The following is a 17,101-nucleotide window of genomic DNA, read 5'->3' on the forward strand; positions in this document are numbered from 1 at the left end:
TTTTCTCTAATGCTTGATATTTAGATAAGACAAATTAGATGAAACAACATTTGCTAAGCAATTTAGGAAGTGAAAAAGAAGTTTTACATAATTATTACTGGTGTTTATTTGCCCTTTAAGGGAAAATAATAATTTGCTAGGTAATGTTTGTCAGTCTAATATGAAATGTCAAAATTCAATGAGAAATGAAATCAAGGAACATGAATATTGAAAAACAGTGTATAAGCAAATCTCCAATTCAAACTGACCCCATTCTCATTAAAATTTACTCCAACTACATTAATAAGGTGTTTTTTAGCACAACAAAATGTCATTCCCAAGGAAGCTGATGCCCCTGCTGACCTCGCTTATCAATGTTCATTGCTGTACTTTCAAGGCATGTAGTTATTATTTTATGATGTGTTTTACAAGATGTTTAGTCAGTGTTTGCATTTTTCATGTTAAATCATGGTACACAGTAAATACAAGCTAACATTGTTCATGTATCTAAACCCTTTTGTTTCAGAAAAGGTTACATGATAATCACTTATCATTTACGTATGTCACTGTAGATTATCATTACTTAGTCTTTAATGTAATGGGAATCATATATTTATTCCCTGAATTCCTCAAGAGCTTGTGCTAATGTGCACATATGTACAGTATATCACAAAACTGAATACACACCTCACATTTTTGTAAATATTATATTATATGTTTTTATGGGACGACACTGAAGATTTGACACTTTGATAAAATGTAAAGTTATCCGTGTACATCTTGTATAACAGTGTAAATTTGGAGTGCTCTCTAAATAACTTAACGCACAGTCATTAATGTCTAAACCGCTGGCAACAAAAGTGAGTACACTCCCAAGTGAAAATAGCCGCATTGCACCCAATTAGCCATTGTTCCTCCCCGGTGTCATGTGACTTATTAGTTTTGCAAGGTCTCTGGTGTGAATGGGGAGTAGGTGTGATATATTTGGTGTTATCGCTCACACACTCTCTCATTACAGTAACTGGAGTACAACATGACACGTCATGGTAAAGAATTCTCTGAGGATCTAAAAAAATGAATTATTATTCTACATAAAGATGGCTTAGGCTATAATAGGATTGCAAACACCCTGAAACTGAGCTATAGCAAAGTGGCCAAGACCATACAGCTGTTTAACAAGACAAATTCCACTCAGAACAGGCCTCACCATAATCACCCAAAGAAGTTGAGTGCACATGCTCAGTGTCATATTCAGAGGTTTTCTTTTCAAAATAGATGTATGTGTGCTGCCAGTATTGCTGCCAGTATTGCTGCAGAGGTTAAAGGAATGGGAGGTCAGCCTGTCAGTGCTCACCATGTGCCACACACTGCATAAAATTAGTTTGCATGGATGTAATCCCAGAACGATTACTGGAGAGACAATTTGAATATTTCTTAGAGGGGCGTGGCAGCTATAAGTCCCCTTACTTGGCAGCCAGACTGGCTTGCAAAGTCTCCTTAAGGAGAATAGTGTTCCCCCGTGGTCCCCACATAGCTTTCTCATGAGCCAGATCAGACACCCCCATACTTTGCACTGACGAGGGGCAAGCACCCCGAAACACCGTGTCTGCAAATTGGGATTCTGATCTGGCTTATATATCCTGAGTCATATTGCAAAGGATTGTTAAAAATCCACTTGTGACTTTTAGGATCGCTACTTCCAATAGGTGGCGCTGTGTTAGAGTTTGTCTCCTTTACTGGAGAGACAATTTTAATATTTCTTAGAAGGGCGTGGCAGCTATAAGTCCCCTCACTTGGCAGCCAGACTGGCTTGCAAAGTCTCCTTAAGGAGAATAGTGTTCCCCCGTGGTCCCCACATAGCTTTCTCATGAGCCAGATCAGACACCCCCATACTTTGCACTGATGAGGGGCAAGCACCCCGAAACACCGTGTCTGCAAATTGGGATTCTGATCTGGCTTATATATCCTGAGTCATATTGCAAAGGATTGTTAAAAATCCACTTGTAACTTTCAGGATTACTACTTCCAATAGGTGGCGCTGTGCTAGAGTTTGTCTCCTTTACTGGAGAGACAATTTGAATATCCCAGAAGGAAGCATTTTTTTAAAGATGATGCATAAGAAAGCCCACAAACAGTTTGATGGAGACGAGCAGACTAAGAACAAGGATTACTGGAACTATGTAATGTGGTCTTATAAGACCAAGATAAACTTATTTTGTTCAGATGGTGTCAAGCGTGTGTGGTGGAAACCAGGTTAAGAGTAGTAAGACAAGTGTGTCTTGCCTACAGTCAAACATGGTGGTGGGAGTGTCATGGCTTGAGGCGGCATGAGCACTGCTGGCTGTGGCTACAGTTCATTGAAATAACCAATGAATACCAACATGTACTGGGACATACTGAAACAGAGCGTGATCCTCTACTTTCAGAATCTGAGCCACAGGGCAGTATTCTAACATTATATTGACTCCAAAAACCTCCAAGATGACCACTGCTTTACTAACTAAACTGATGGTAAAGGTGCTAAACCCAAACCCTAATGAGCATCCATGGTGCATCCTGAAACAGGTTGTGGAGGAGCGCAAAGTCTCTAATGTCCACCAATTCCATGATGTTGTCATGGAGGTGTGGAAGAGTAAAGCTCTAGTGAACTCTATGTCAAGAAAGTTAATGCATTGCTTGAAAAAATGGTAACCACACCAAATATTGACACATTGGGCAAAATTTGTCCATTTTTACATAGGGGTATACTCACGTTTGTTGCCAGAAGTTTAGAAATTTATTGCTGTGTGTTGTGTTATTTAGATGGCACACCAAGTTTACACTGTTATACAAGCTGTACACTACTCGAAAGTATATCAAAATGTCTTACCTTCAATGTTATCCTATTAAACGATATTAATATGTTTACAAAAATGTGAGCGGTGTACTCATATTTGTGATATGCCGTATATGAACAGAAAAAGAGGCAATGTAAAGAATGAGAGGGAGAATGATCAGTAGGGGAGAGGAGCCAACACTGATCATCAATTTTTTTTTCATTTTGAATTTGATAAGTTGACAAATTTTCCTCAAAATGTAACTTGCCACAAATTGCAGGTACTCCAATTGTCATGATAACAATAGGTATAATATTCTGCACTCTGAGCTCCCTTTGGACTGTATCGAACATATCATCTTAATGTAAACACTAAACAGCACTTTGGTAATAAAAAAGTGACCTCACTATAGAAATGGCTGTAATAAATGACAAGCATAAAATCTAACAGTAGTTTTAGCTATTTTTCTATTGTAAAAACTATTTTACTGTTTTGTTTCTTCTTTTAGGTACTTTTAAAATGAAGAAAAAAAAAGTGTAATTTTGATTCAAATGCCATCTACACAATATCACTGATCAATTATATTTTATCTGGCACTGCTGCTGCTAGCACCTCTCCTAAGTCTCTATCCCCAGAGTTGTATCTAGGCTTTTTGACACCTGGCAAGAGTTCACTTTGGTGACACCCCAAGTGGTTTGAGTAGTCATCATGGGATTGCTCATACATATTCAATTTGCACACTTAGGCGGGCTTTGCACGTTGCGACATCGCAAGCCGATGCTGCGATGTCGCACGTGATAGTCCCCGCCCCCGGCTACGCCAACTTCACATGCACTCCCCCGCCCTGCGACCGTCGCTCTGGCCGTCGCCCTGCCTCCTTCCTAAGGGGGCGGGTCGTGCGGCGTCATAGCGATGTCACACGACAGGCGACCAATAGCGGCGGAGGGGCGGAGATGAGCAGGATGTAAACATCCTGCCCACCTCCTTCCTTCCGCATATCCTACGGAAGCCGCAGTGACGCCGGTAGGAGATGTTCCTTGCTCCTGCGGCTTCACACACAGCGATGTGTGCTGCTGCAGGAACGAGGAACCACATCGGACCGTCGCGTCAGCGTAATTATGGATTACGCCGACGCTGCACCGATGATACGATTACGACGATTTTGCGCTCGTAAATCGTATCATCTAGGCTTTACACACTACGATGTCGCATGCGATGCCGGATGTGCGTCACTTTCAATTTGACCCCACCGACATCGCACCTGCGATGTCGTAGTGTGCAAAGCCGCCCTTACACTAACTTTCCGATTTGTTGCTCTTCCTAATTCTCTCAATGTTAAGTGAAAAACTTAGAAAACTAGGAAGACAAGCTAGTTGTGACAAAACTTAAAGTATGAAAATTGCATGAGTGGAATGTCCATGAGAGGACCTCTGAAACCAGCAAGAAGACTTGAATCCTGATGGTGAGAATATTAAATGGTGATAGGATTGACATGCTACACTGCTTAATTTTATTATTAAAGGGCTTGTCCAGGTTTCAGATGAAAGTATGTAGTCTTGCCATGGGATTGCAGGCTTCTGAATTCTCAAAGCACATGCACTGCTCACTTTTCAAATTCTCCCATGCCAGTTACAAGACTGGACAGTCATGTGAGCGCAAGAATATGATTTGTATACGTCAATCCAAATTCCAACTAGACGTTTCCGGCCCCACTTATTCGGCACAAAACTGCATGTATGCAAATTGCATATAATGGTTTCTTGACCTCCCACTTTTACTGCCCGCATTAAAGAATTCTGAAAGAGTGCAGTGCGCGCAGTGAGAATTCAGAAGTCTGAAGTGACCGAGTGACACATAGAGTAATTGCAGACTCATCAAAAATGTGGGCAACCCCTTTAACACCTTAACTACTATATTACATTTTTAAAGGGTACATATTCCTTACAGCCATTTAAAAACGGTGGTAAGAAATAAGTCTGTAGCCCCCCCCAACATTGGAAAATTTTCTGGGTTTCAGCTACTAGAGCTGTTCTTTCCGGTTCCTGATCACGTGATCACCGTTATACACTGTATAACAGTAAGTACTTAAAAGTAAATGCAGTGCCAGTAAAAAAAAGATTTATGTTCCATCTGACATGATCAAACATGTCAGATGGGAGAAAAAGGTCCTCCCTGGGCCCTCGATGCTGCCAATGTCTCACCCGGGCTTATCCTCCTTCTCAGCTTTTAAAATGGTGGGTGCATCAGTTGATTTTTCCTCCACTTGATTTCCCATCTGACATGAACAAACTATCAGATGGGAGTGGAATGTCCTACCCAGGTTCCCCCATGTCCTCCCCAGATCCCCCCAACTCACTGGTACCTCCTATAGAGCTCAGTCCTCCGCGGCCCCCCTTTTTATCTTTGTTGGTGAAAATGGTGGGCGCATGCACCGAACGCCAGTGTCCTGTAAGGAGTGAAACTGCGGTGATTTCAGTGACGTTAATGCATTTCACACTTGCCCCTTGTGTGACCGACGCGTGTAACCTACAGTAACCTCTCTGAGATCACTGCAGTCACACTTCATAGCACAGTGCCTGCTCTTCCATCATATAGAGGATGTGTTCTCTGAGCATGCCCCCATTTGCTGGAAGACAAACTCATCATGGGAACTAAAATATGGATTACGGTAGACCTAGATTAGGGATTTTGCTGGGAAATAAATTGGTGAATGAGGGTGTCTCTTGTTTTTATACTTTTACTAATTCTATCTTTTTATATCTTGCAGGTTTGCTTTTGTGGACTAGGTGGACTGCAGATTTGGTGGACTTCGTCGGAATCCGTAATATTTTTATTTATTTTTTTGTTTTTTTCTTTCAGATTTTTTTTAATAAATTATTGAAAGAGGGAATGTGTTGGGCAGTGTTTTCAAATACTTTTTTTAATTGTTTTTATTTTTTTATTACTGACTGGATTATTAATGTTGGGTAGCTGATAGATGCCTTAACATTACTAACCCCTGAGATTAATGACAGCTGACTTTACACTGCTGGAAACAACCAAATACAATTACTCTATTTTAAACTGAATCATTGCAGTGAGAAGAGCTGGGTCAAAGCGTCAGGATTGGCCCATCTGATAGAGGCACCAGTTCTGGGGTGGCTGATACCTGCTATTTTAATGCTGGGGAGGGCCAAATTAACATGTCCCTTCTTACCCTGAGAATACCAGACCCCAGCTGTCTGCTTTACCTTGGCTGGTGATCCAATTTGGGGGGACCTCACATTTTTTTTAAACAAAAATATTTATTTATTTGTTTATAAATAAATAATTAAAAAAACATTGTGGGGGGACCTCTGTTGTGGATTACCAGCAAAAGTAAAGCTGCTAGCTGCCGACTGCAGGCTGCAGGTGTCTGCATTACCCTAGCTGGCTATCAAAAATTGGTGGACCCCACGTCATTTTTTAAAATTATTATTTTTTTACTCATCCCTGATTGTGAGCATGAACAGCTGCATTCTCCTGCAGACAACATCCGCATCTCCGCAGGAGGGCTCTCCCTGCGTCCGAGACGCAGTGTCTCTGGATTGTGGGCACATAGTCTAAAATTGAAACATTTGGTGCTACAGCAACATTTTTGTGAAAAAAAGAAAATTATATATATGATGATCTATTGTTATCAAATTATTTGTAGGTTCCATGTTAGTAAAAATACTTTATTTACACCTGGATTAAATCCTGGGGGGTCTAGTTTCCAAAACATATTTATTAACTATTTTATGTTATGTAACTCTTGGTTTAAGAGCATAAAAATTCAAATTTTAAAAATTGCAAAATTTGTCAAACTTTTTGCCAAATTTCAATATTTTTCACAGCTAAACGTAAAAGATATAGTACTAAATTTACCACTGTCATAAAGTACAAAATGTCACAAAAAGAATCTCGGAATCACCATTTAAGCTTTCCAAGGTTATAACCTCATAAAGTGACACTGATCCGACTTTTAAAATTTGGCCCTGGTGTTAAGGTCAAAATTGTCTCCACCACTAAGCGGTTAATACTATTAACAAACAAAAACATAGAACCCCTTAATGTGTCAGACAGCATAATATGTTATTAACATAGCCATGTGCTATGCAACATTTTTAGTTATGAATTTTTACATGTGTACGAATCAAAACTATTAACAGCACAAAAATACATCACTAGAGCCATTAATAGTACAGAAATACATAACTATAGCTCCAATAAGTAAAGAAATTAATCATCAGAACCACCAGCAGTACAAAATGTCATCATCAGAACCACAAGCAGTACAGAAATGTATCATCAGAACTATCAGCATTAAGGAATTTTATTATCATTACTATGGACAGTACAGAAATTCATCATACGAACCACCACCAGTACAGAAATTCATCATTAGAACATCCAAAAGTAAAAAGAAATCATCATCAAAATCCCAAGCAGTACAAAGATACATCATCAAAACCACCAGCAGTACAGAATTTAATCATGAGAACCACCATCAGTACAGAAATGTATCACCAGAACCACCAGCACAACAGAAATGCATTCATATAACATCCTCAGTTCAGAAACACAGCTTCAAAAAACCCATCCAGACGCCTCACTCATCATACTTTGACCACACCCATCCCACCACCCCTCATACTGTGTCTGCACCCATCCTGCTCCCTTACTCTCCATACTGTGAACCCATCCCACCGCTCATTCCTCATACTGTGTCTGCACTCATACTACCCTCTCAATCCCAAAAATGTGTCTGTACCATCACCCTTACTCCCCATACTATGTCTGCACCCATTATAAAAATGTTTAGATTTTTGGCAAAAAATTGCAATTTCTCAAAACTTTTATAATAAGTACAGTTTGGAATTTTTAGTGCTGAAGTGCACATTTAGTGCTGGATTTTTGTTTTTTCTTCATTGAATTGGTCGGTGGCTGACCCCCACTCTGCTATGCACCCCAATTTGGGATGTATTCCACCTGTCTAGATTTTGACGGTTGGTGACTGTTCACATTCAGTCATCAGGCCTTGTCCACAGGCTATTTACTTCATGCAGCATTTGCTCGGACCTGTCCCGCCCACAGCCATGACTCAGTCATGGGTACGGGATTGAAATAGACCAGGTGAGTGCTGCTAAGAGCAGTTCTACTATTCATAGGTGAGGCCGTATGGCACATTTTTTAAAAATATTTTAGTGTAGGACTGAATCAAATGAGAGTTGCCGTGACGTGGCGAGGTAGCTCAAGAAATTGCAATTTTTTGCCAAAAATCTCAAAATTTTTATAATAAGTACAGTTTGGAATTTTTAGTGCTGAAGTGCACATTTAGTGCTGGCTTTTTGTTTTTCAGACCTTCCAATTAGTAGCAATTTCCTTGACTCCGTAGTAAATCCAGATCCCTGTATAGGGGTTAAATTGTGTGACGGTTTCACCAGATTCTGTCCAGGGGGGGGCTTGAACCTAGTCTGCCATTTTGTGCCTGTGGCCTCAGACAGACATCACATTATATCTGCCTAAAACACAAACAAGTGGATCCTCTCCTAATGGTGGTGGAGAAAATGGAAGATCTGTCCTATCTAGTCTAAGATCTTTTTGAGCAGATTCAACTTCTTGCATTCACTCAGACCGCAGCCCCTGCAGCACCTTTCTTGTTTTTTTCAGTCAAAAGTCAACTTCCATCAACTTCAGAGGAACAAGCAACACTGTCTATCTTACCTAGGAAAATCTATGTAGGTACAAGCCTTTGTTCTTTGCGGATCTGCAGCTAATTTTGTTGAATCAAAATTGTTGTTGGTGGTAAAGGATCTTGGTTTTCCTTTGTTAAAATTAAGCTTTCTTATAAGAATCTCTGCTATTGATTATTCTCCTCTCACCAAAGGTGTGGTGAAGTACGTCACTAAGGAAGTGTCTTTGCTTGTTGGAGCTATACAATTTTGAATTTGTGTCATTTTTTTACCTGGAAATCTGTTGTCAGCAGTGGTCTTGGATATTCCTTGGTTATGTAAACATAACCCGGTCATAGACTGGCACAAGGGTGATCTTATGATCTAGAGCTCTGAGTGTCAAGAGAGATTAATGTCTTTATCAGTGAACCTGTCTAAAGCCCACTTACCTTTTTACCTTATGCCTTCAGAGATTTTGCTGATATGTTTCCAGTGTCCGAATCTGAAAAATTCCCCCCACACAGAGATTATGATTGTCCCATAGACTTTTTACACAATTACCATCTTCCCATGGGTTAGATTTATTTTTTTGGTACAGAACTTCAGGCCATGAAAGATTATATAGCAGAGAGGCTGCAAAAAGAGTTTTCCAGGCCATCCATGTCACCAGTAGGCGCCAGGTTCTTTTATGTTGATAAAAAGGGTGGTTGTTTCACCCCTTGTATTGACTATCATAAATTTAACTTAATGACTTTAAACAATCAGTATCCTCTGCCACTCATCCTTGATCACTATAACCAGCTTTTAGGAGTCCATCAGTTCACCAAGCTTGATCTCAGGGGTGCGTACAACCTGATGCATATAAGAGAAGGAGATGAGTGGCAAAAGCTTTTAACATACCGGAGTGGCACTATGAGTATCTTGTAATGCCTTTTAAGTTAAGTAATGCAATGTATTTCAGAATTTTGTTGATGATCTATTTAGAGATATCAGTGGTCAATATGTGGTTGTGTATCTTGAGGACATCCTGATTTACTCATCTGATGTTAGTTGCGTGCCCTACATGTGTGTTCTGTACTCCACAAACTCAGAGACAATTCTTTATTTGCTAAACTAGAAAAATGTGTTTCTTTGTTGAGGAAGTAAATTTTTTGGTGCATATTTTGTCTGTAAAAGGCTTTGACATGGATCCCCCTTCAATCCATTAAGGAGTGGGTCCAACGCAAGCTTCTGCAAGCCCTGGAATGTTTTCTTGGGTTTTTAAATGATCGTAAATTTATTTAACATTTCTCCAACATTTCCAAGCCACTCACTGATTTGAGTAAGCAGGGGGAAAATGTGGTTAATTGGACGTCTGAGGCAATCCATGCCTTCTCTAAGCTAAAGGAATGTTTTTCATGTGACCCAATACTGGTTCAACCTGATCTTGAGCCTCCTTTAATTGTAGTGGTTAACACCACTAAGGTTGGAGTTGGAGCGGTGCTATCACAAGATACTCTGCCTCTCACTTAACTTCGTCTGTGTTCCTTCTTTTCAAAAAAAAATTCTTCTGCTGATAAGAACTATGACATTGATAATCATGAAATGTCGACAATTAAATGGACCTTTGAGGAATGGTCCTGCTCCCCCCGAGGGTGCCAAACATAAAACCCCTGTTATCATGGACCACAAAAATCTGAGGTATTTGGAATCAGCTAAGAGATTAAGTCCTAGGCACACTAAGTGGGCTTTGTTCTTTACTAAATTTGATTTTATGGTGACGTTCTGACCTGTACTAAGAACATAAAAGCTTATGCTTTTTCCCAAACTTCCTGTCTTTCTCAGTCTGATGACTCTGAATTAGTTCGTATGTTAGCTTGAAGGCCTTATTGTTTCTTCTGTTTCCTTGTTGTAGAGGAGATTCGTAGAACCGAAGACCAAGCCACTGACAATACTTCTACCCATAAACTACTTGTTGCTCCCCAATGTCTCTTATCTGTTCTTCAGGAGTATCATAATTCTGTGCTTGCAGCCACCCCTATAAACATTACTATCAAACTGGTAACCAGGAATGTTTGGTTGCCAACAATAGTTAAAGAATGGAAAAAATATGTGCTTGCTTGTGAAACTTGTGCCTGAGTCAAAACACTCCATATCCGTTCTGCCCGATTTCTCCAGCCCCATTTTACTCCTGGGAGTCCTTGGAGCCTCCTCTCCATGGAGTTCATTACTTAACTTACACTCTCAGAAGGGAAAACTTGAATTCTAATTCTGTAATTCTAAGAAAATAATTCATTAGTCACATTGATTGTGTGGTTACATGTTGTTCCAGAAAATATAGTTTCTGACCAGGAGATAAATATATTGAGTTTTCATTTTCTTTTGCCTACCACGCAGAGACCAATGGTCAGACTGAATGGAGTAATCAAAAACTTAAGCATTATCTTTAGTGTTATATGTCCTATCATCCGTCTGACTTGGTGGAACATCTGCCATTAAACAAATTTGCTATTAATAATTAATATTAAGAATCCATCAAGGCTACTCCCTTTTAATGTAATCTTGGGTTGTATCCTTGTTATGGTTCTTTGTCAACCACGGTGGTGGATACTTAAGATGTTGAAAAATCTGTGGATGAATTAAAAGTTATCTGGTCTGAATTCAGAAAGAACTTGAATAGGGCATAGGGTGATCAAGCCTCAGCGGCTAATAAGAGATATTCTAGGGGCCCAAGCTTTGGAGTTGGGTACAAGATTTGGATGTGTACAAAAAATATCAACCTCACGGTTCCTTCTGACAAGCTGGGGCCAAGTTTTATTTGTCCATGAGATAGTCAAGGTCACTAACCACACAGCATTCTGTTTGAAGCTTCCCCATCCTTTAATGAATGAATTACATAAGTCCATAAGCATTCATGTGGGAGTGTCATAGTTTTGGGCTGCATGAGTGCTGCCAGCTGTGAGGAGCAACAGTGCATTGAAGGAACTATGAATGGCAACATGTACTATGTTGAACTGAAGCAGAGCATCATTCCCTCCCTTCTGAAACTTAGCTGCAAGGCAGTATTCAAACGTGATAACCACTCCAAACACACTTCCAAGATGACCACTGCCTTGCTAAAGAAACTGGGGATAAAAGTGCTGGAATGGCCAAACTTATCTCCAGACCTAAATCCTATTGAGAATCTGTAGGTAATCATCAAATGGAATGTGGAGGGCAAGGTCTCTAACATCCACAAGCTCAGTGATGTTGTCATGGAGGAGTGGAAAAGGATTCTAGTGGCTCTTGTGGCACTCTACTGAACTCCATGCTAAAGAGAGTTAAGGCAGTGCTTGAAGATAATGGTGGCCACACAAAATATTACCATTTAGGCCATTTCTAATTAGGGATGTACTCACTTTTGTTGCCAGTGGTTTAGACTTTAATGGCTGGGTGTTGAGTTATTTAGAGGGCACATCAAATCTAGCTACACACAAGCTGTACACTGCTTACTTTACATTGTATCAAAGTGTCAGAATTTCAGTGTTGTCCCATGATAAACTATAATAAAATATTTGTGATAGATTTATATATATATATATATATATATATATATATATATATATATATATATGCAAACGTGCAAACATTATTCAATGTTTGGTTGAAAAATTAGCTGTAAAAGTATAACAAAAAGGGAAGTAAATGAAAATTGTTCTTTCTATGTTTACATAACACAAAAAAACAATAAGGATACTAATGCTGTCATTTATATGTACCCTAAGGAAAATTATACAATTTGTTTAGCATAAAACCAAGCCAAGCCTCATATAGCCATGTCATTGATAAAACAAATGATGCAAAAAAAAGAGCCAAAAATCTAAAAATGTACTGGTCATTTTGACCCATTCAGGATAGGTCATTTAGGGGTAATTTCCATAACTTTAGTCATACATTTCCAAATTTGTACTTCATAGTGTTGATTCAGTGGTATTTTCTATATAGTCATATTTTGTAAAACATTTTTTTGCATTCCACCATGGCTCCTAAAGTGTAAATATCAACAAGGCACACATAAATGGAAAGATATAAAATACTCAAGTTATTAAATGGGTATTCCCATCTCCAAGACCCTATCCCAATATGTAGTAGGTATAATAATAATATTAGCAAATACCTCCAATTAGAAATGTAGTATAATTCTCCTGATTCATTATGTCACTTACCTCATATGCAGGGCATTGCAGGAGTTTACTACCACTAGGAACTAACTAACTGTCACTTTACTGTATATGTGGTAATAAGTATGGATATCTAAGGTCCAGCAATGCCCTGCACATAAGATAAGAGACAGTGATTCAGAAGAACTATGCTACTGCATATTTCTAATTGAAAGTATAATATTTTTATTATCACAGCTACTACATATTGGGATAGGATCTTGGAGACAATAATGCCCTTTTAAGCAAAAGAGAAAACAATTAGAATAGTTCCTGATATATGTTGCATTGATATAGACACAAGGAGAAAAAACTAAATCTTACATGATCCATGAGCTCACGAACCATCCCATTCCACTGCTGCGTGGCATCATCCTTGACTCCATATTTTCCATCCTCCACCAATCTAATTTCATATTTAAATCCCAGAATTTCAGATAACTTTTGAAGGAGGTCAATACAATAGCCTTCAAATCTTTCCTTTCCATAGAGTGGTTTATCAGATTTCTTAAACATCACATAAGGCTCTTCCTGTAAAATAAAATGATTTTTTTTTGTTTAGTTTGTCGATTTTGATTTTTATATTGTCCATATTGAGTTTAGCACTTCTGTGTTCTTTGTAAAATGTATTTATAAAAATAATATTTAAAATTGCAAACCCACACTTCTCACTTTACCTTACAAACTGTTTTCCAAAATACCAGTGAAAAGACATAACTGGAATAATCAAAAAACATTTATAATTTACTACATAATAAATCTTACATATAGTGCTGTGTTCTTTTTTGCTCTTACACCTGAGGCTAGAATTTCTTAGAAAGCGCTCAATTCTTGGTGGTGTTTTTATACAAAAAAATATTATTTTTTTTTACAAAAAAGTATATAATGTGTGAAATGTTTCTAGTCTGAGAAGAAATCATAAAATGTCCACTGTTATATCATTGTTATTATTTTATTTATTTTAATAGAACCATTATTTCCATTTGTTAGACATGCAAAAAGTGTTACATACATACTTTATAACATACATAAAGTTAAACAAACTGACAGACTGGTATCAAGGGAAAAAAGAACCTGGTCTCATAGGCTTACAATTGACAAGAAGTAACAACTTTATGCCACCATCTAACATTGTGAAAGTAGTTACTAATAGGACTGTTATTGTTTTGCTTTATTATATTTTTATTACCTTAACTGTGAAACCTTTGCTCAGTGTTTTATACTAGGCTTGAGAAGGCTTTAAACCGCTAATGAATAGGTAGGTAAAATATTCATCCAGGAAGAACATAAGAATCATTATATGTAGAAATATTAGAGATGGTCAGATGAATTTTAGTGGAACTAATTTCTACTTGAATATAACAAAATCAGTATTCTACAAAATATGGAATGTTTGGAATTTGCTCAGTGCAAAATTAAGCAAAGTTGAAGCCATCTGTCCACCATTTTGCTGAACCATATAGGGCCAACAGTCAAAATGATATGGCTGTCATCTGGTCCTAAGCTGGAATCCTCTTCATGCTAGGTTGGGAACATCCCTGGGCATGTGTATAGCATGGTTATGTGGTGAAATATTGGGCAGTGGGGTATCCAGAGAAGTGAGTACTGAGGTGAGTATTAGTTGTTTGCCTTTTTTTACATTTTATGTTTATTATATTCCAGGTAAAATCTGACTTTGAATCTTGTCAGAAGTAATAATGTCTAATCTATACTGCTCAACATTAAAATTTCACAGTCAAGATAGAAAAGTTGTGGAGTTAAGAAAATTACAGTATCAATAGACATGGTAATGATATACAAATGAAAAGAAAACGGAAACAATGCCATGCACAGAAATGCACTCACTTAAATGCATTAGCATGCTATAAATTAGATTATTAATAGGAGCCTGGTGAATGTTCTGCAAAGCTCAGTAATTTTTGACATGTAAATCATCAAGACCCACTGCCAGCAGCAACGTTTGCATATGCCGACCAGTGAAGTCCCCCATGCTAAATTGGAAACAAACATGGAATTGCTGGAAGCTTGTTTAGTAGAGATGAGCCAGCATCTAAAGGCTCAAGTTTGGTTTGGTTCGTTGAACGGAGGCCGCGTTCGAGTTCAGTTCACCGTTCGACGAACCTCTCGAACCCCATTGAAAACAATAGGAGGCAAACACAAACACATAAAAACACATTATAAATGTACACATACAGTTAATAAACATTGCCATAACACTTACAGGTCCCTGCGCCCTGCACTGTGTCTCCCGCCGCTTTTCCTTCCGATAATCGCTGCGTCCTCCCGGTAACCAGCACTGATGATAGGACCTTCCGTGACGTCAAAAAAAGCATGTGACCAGTCACGTGTCTATTATCTCATTGGCTACAGACTGGTCACATGGCTGGACATCATTGCTAGGTCCTGTCAGTGCATCTCTCCGGTACGTGGTGCTCGTTTGTGCATCCCCGTGTACCAGCGAGATGCTCTGGCACATGGTCGGCTCCCCGTTCTGCTTCCCCGTTCTGTTATTCACCGGCTGCCACAGCCGGTCAATACCAAAGATAACCGTTGCTATAGCAACGCACCTGTCAGCGGTGACGTCACCGCTTACAGCAAACAGCTGCTGCTCACTCACTGAGTGATATAGACTGCACGGGAAGCAGCAGTGTCTTCCTCCCATGCAGTGCTCTCTGATGTAGCAGAGCTGCAAGGGTTGAAGGAGAAAGAAGACAGAAGAGCAGGGATCATGGAGGGATGCGAGGGAGTAATGAATATGGAGTCTCTAATGTGTATTTATTTCTATTAAAGTATTTTTTCTCTGTGTGTTGTCTTTTTTTTTTTAACCCTTTATTGGAGATTCTTAATGGCCGGGTCAAACTTGCCTGACATTAAGAATCTCTGACTTAATACTAGCTAGTAAAACAAAGCTAGTATTAACTCATTATTACCCAGCAAGCCACCCATCACCAGGGCAGCTGGAAGAGTTGGATACAGCACCAGATGGTGGTACTTCTATGAAAGCGCCATTTTCTGGGGCGGCTGCGGACTGCAATTCGCAGCAGAGGGGCTCAGAAAGCTCAGGCTAACCTGTGCTGTGGATTCCAATCCCCAGCTGCCTAGTTGTACCTGGCTGGACACAAAAATGGAGCGAAGCTCATGTCGACTTTTTTTTAGTTATTTCATGAAATTCATGAAATAATTAAAAAAAGGCCTTACCTATTTTTTTTGTTCCCAGACGGGAAATTTATTTATTTTACTGCACGATATAGACCCGCCCACCGGCGGCTGTGATTGGTTGCAGTGAGACAGCTGTCACTCATCGTGGGGGCGTGTCTGACTGCAACCAATCATGGGCTCCGGTGTGCGGGGAAAGCACGGAGTACCTGATTGAATAATGATGCGGCAGCCATTTTCTAAAGAGGAAAAGACGCCGCAGATTTCTGACAGCCGTGCAGCGAGACGGCCGTGATCGGTGAGTAGGAAAGAGAGAGGGATTGTGCTGGGGATGCAGGACGCATGCAGATAGCAACGTGTGCACATAGCCTTAGGGGCCTTTTGCACACTACAACATCGCTGGTGCGATGTTGGTTGGGTCAAATCGAAAGTGACGCACTTTCGGCGTCACTCTCGACATCGTAGTGTGTAAAGCATTTTTGATACGATTAACGAGCACAAAAGCGTCGTAATCGTATCATCGGTGTAGCATCGGTCATTTCCATGAATTGACCGATGTTACGATGTTGTTCATCATTCCTGCGGCAGCACACATCGCCGTTTGTGAAGCCGCAGGAGCGAGGAACATCTCCAACCTGCATCCCGGCCGGCTATGCGGAAGGAAAAAGGTGGGCGGGATGTTTACGTCCCGCTCATCTCCGCCCCTCCGCTTCTGTTTGCTGCCTGCCGTGTGACGTCGCTATGACGCTGCATGACTCGCCCCCTTAGGAAGGAGGTGGTTCGCCGGCCAGAGTGATGTCGCAGAGCAGGTGAGTGCATGTGAAGCTGCCGTAGTGATAATGTTCGCTATGGAAGCTATCACCATGATATCACAGCTGCGACGGGGGCAGGGACTATCGCGCTCGGCATCGCAGCATCGGCTTGCGATGTCGTAGTGTGCAAAGTGCCCCTTACTGTGAAAAGCCTTGTTTTTGTTGATCGAACCGTTCTCGAACCTAACTCGAACTGTCGAGCTTTTAGCAAAAAGCTTGAGTTCGAGCTCAAGCTCGAACACCCCCCAAAATCACTCGAACATGAAATTGGCAAACTTCGAACATTGAACATCGCTCAACTCTATTGTTTAGGCCTCACAAGGTGCTCATATTAGTATGAACAACATGTGGACAGGCATTTTCTTCCTGAAAAACAGTTTCTGGGATACTCTGGAGAAGTGATTGTATCACTATATCCATTACTAAATATAATTAAATAGATTACGCAACCTCACACAAAAATCTCAGGAGTAGAACCAGTATAGTGT

The 17,101-nt window shown here is 39.9% G+C and overlaps 1 protein-coding gene across 2 annotated transcripts in view; it reads right to left on the reverse strand.

Moving 5' to 3' along the window:
* Positions 1 to 17,101, reverse strand: part of GRIK2 (glutamate ionotropic receptor kainate type subunit 2) — a 1,450,753-nt gene that overhangs the window by 409,950 nt on the left and 1,023,702 nt on the right. For both annotated transcript variants that reach the window (XM_075340094.1, XM_075340093.1), the window contains one exon: positions 12,970 to 13,176. In XM_075340094.1, coding sequence (XP_075196209.1) covers positions 12,970 to 13,176 — 207 coding nt within the window. The remainder of the gene's footprint in view (positions 1 to 12,969; positions 13,177 to 17,101) is intronic.

Source organism: Anomaloglossus baeobatrachus, chromosome 3 (genome assembly GCF_048569485.1).
Source record: "Anomaloglossus baeobatrachus isolate aAnoBae1 chromosome 3, aAnoBae1.hap1, whole genome shotgun sequence".
Taxonomy (NCBI): Eukaryota; Metazoa; Chordata; class Amphibia; order Anura; family Aromobatidae; genus Anomaloglossus; species Anomaloglossus baeobatrachus.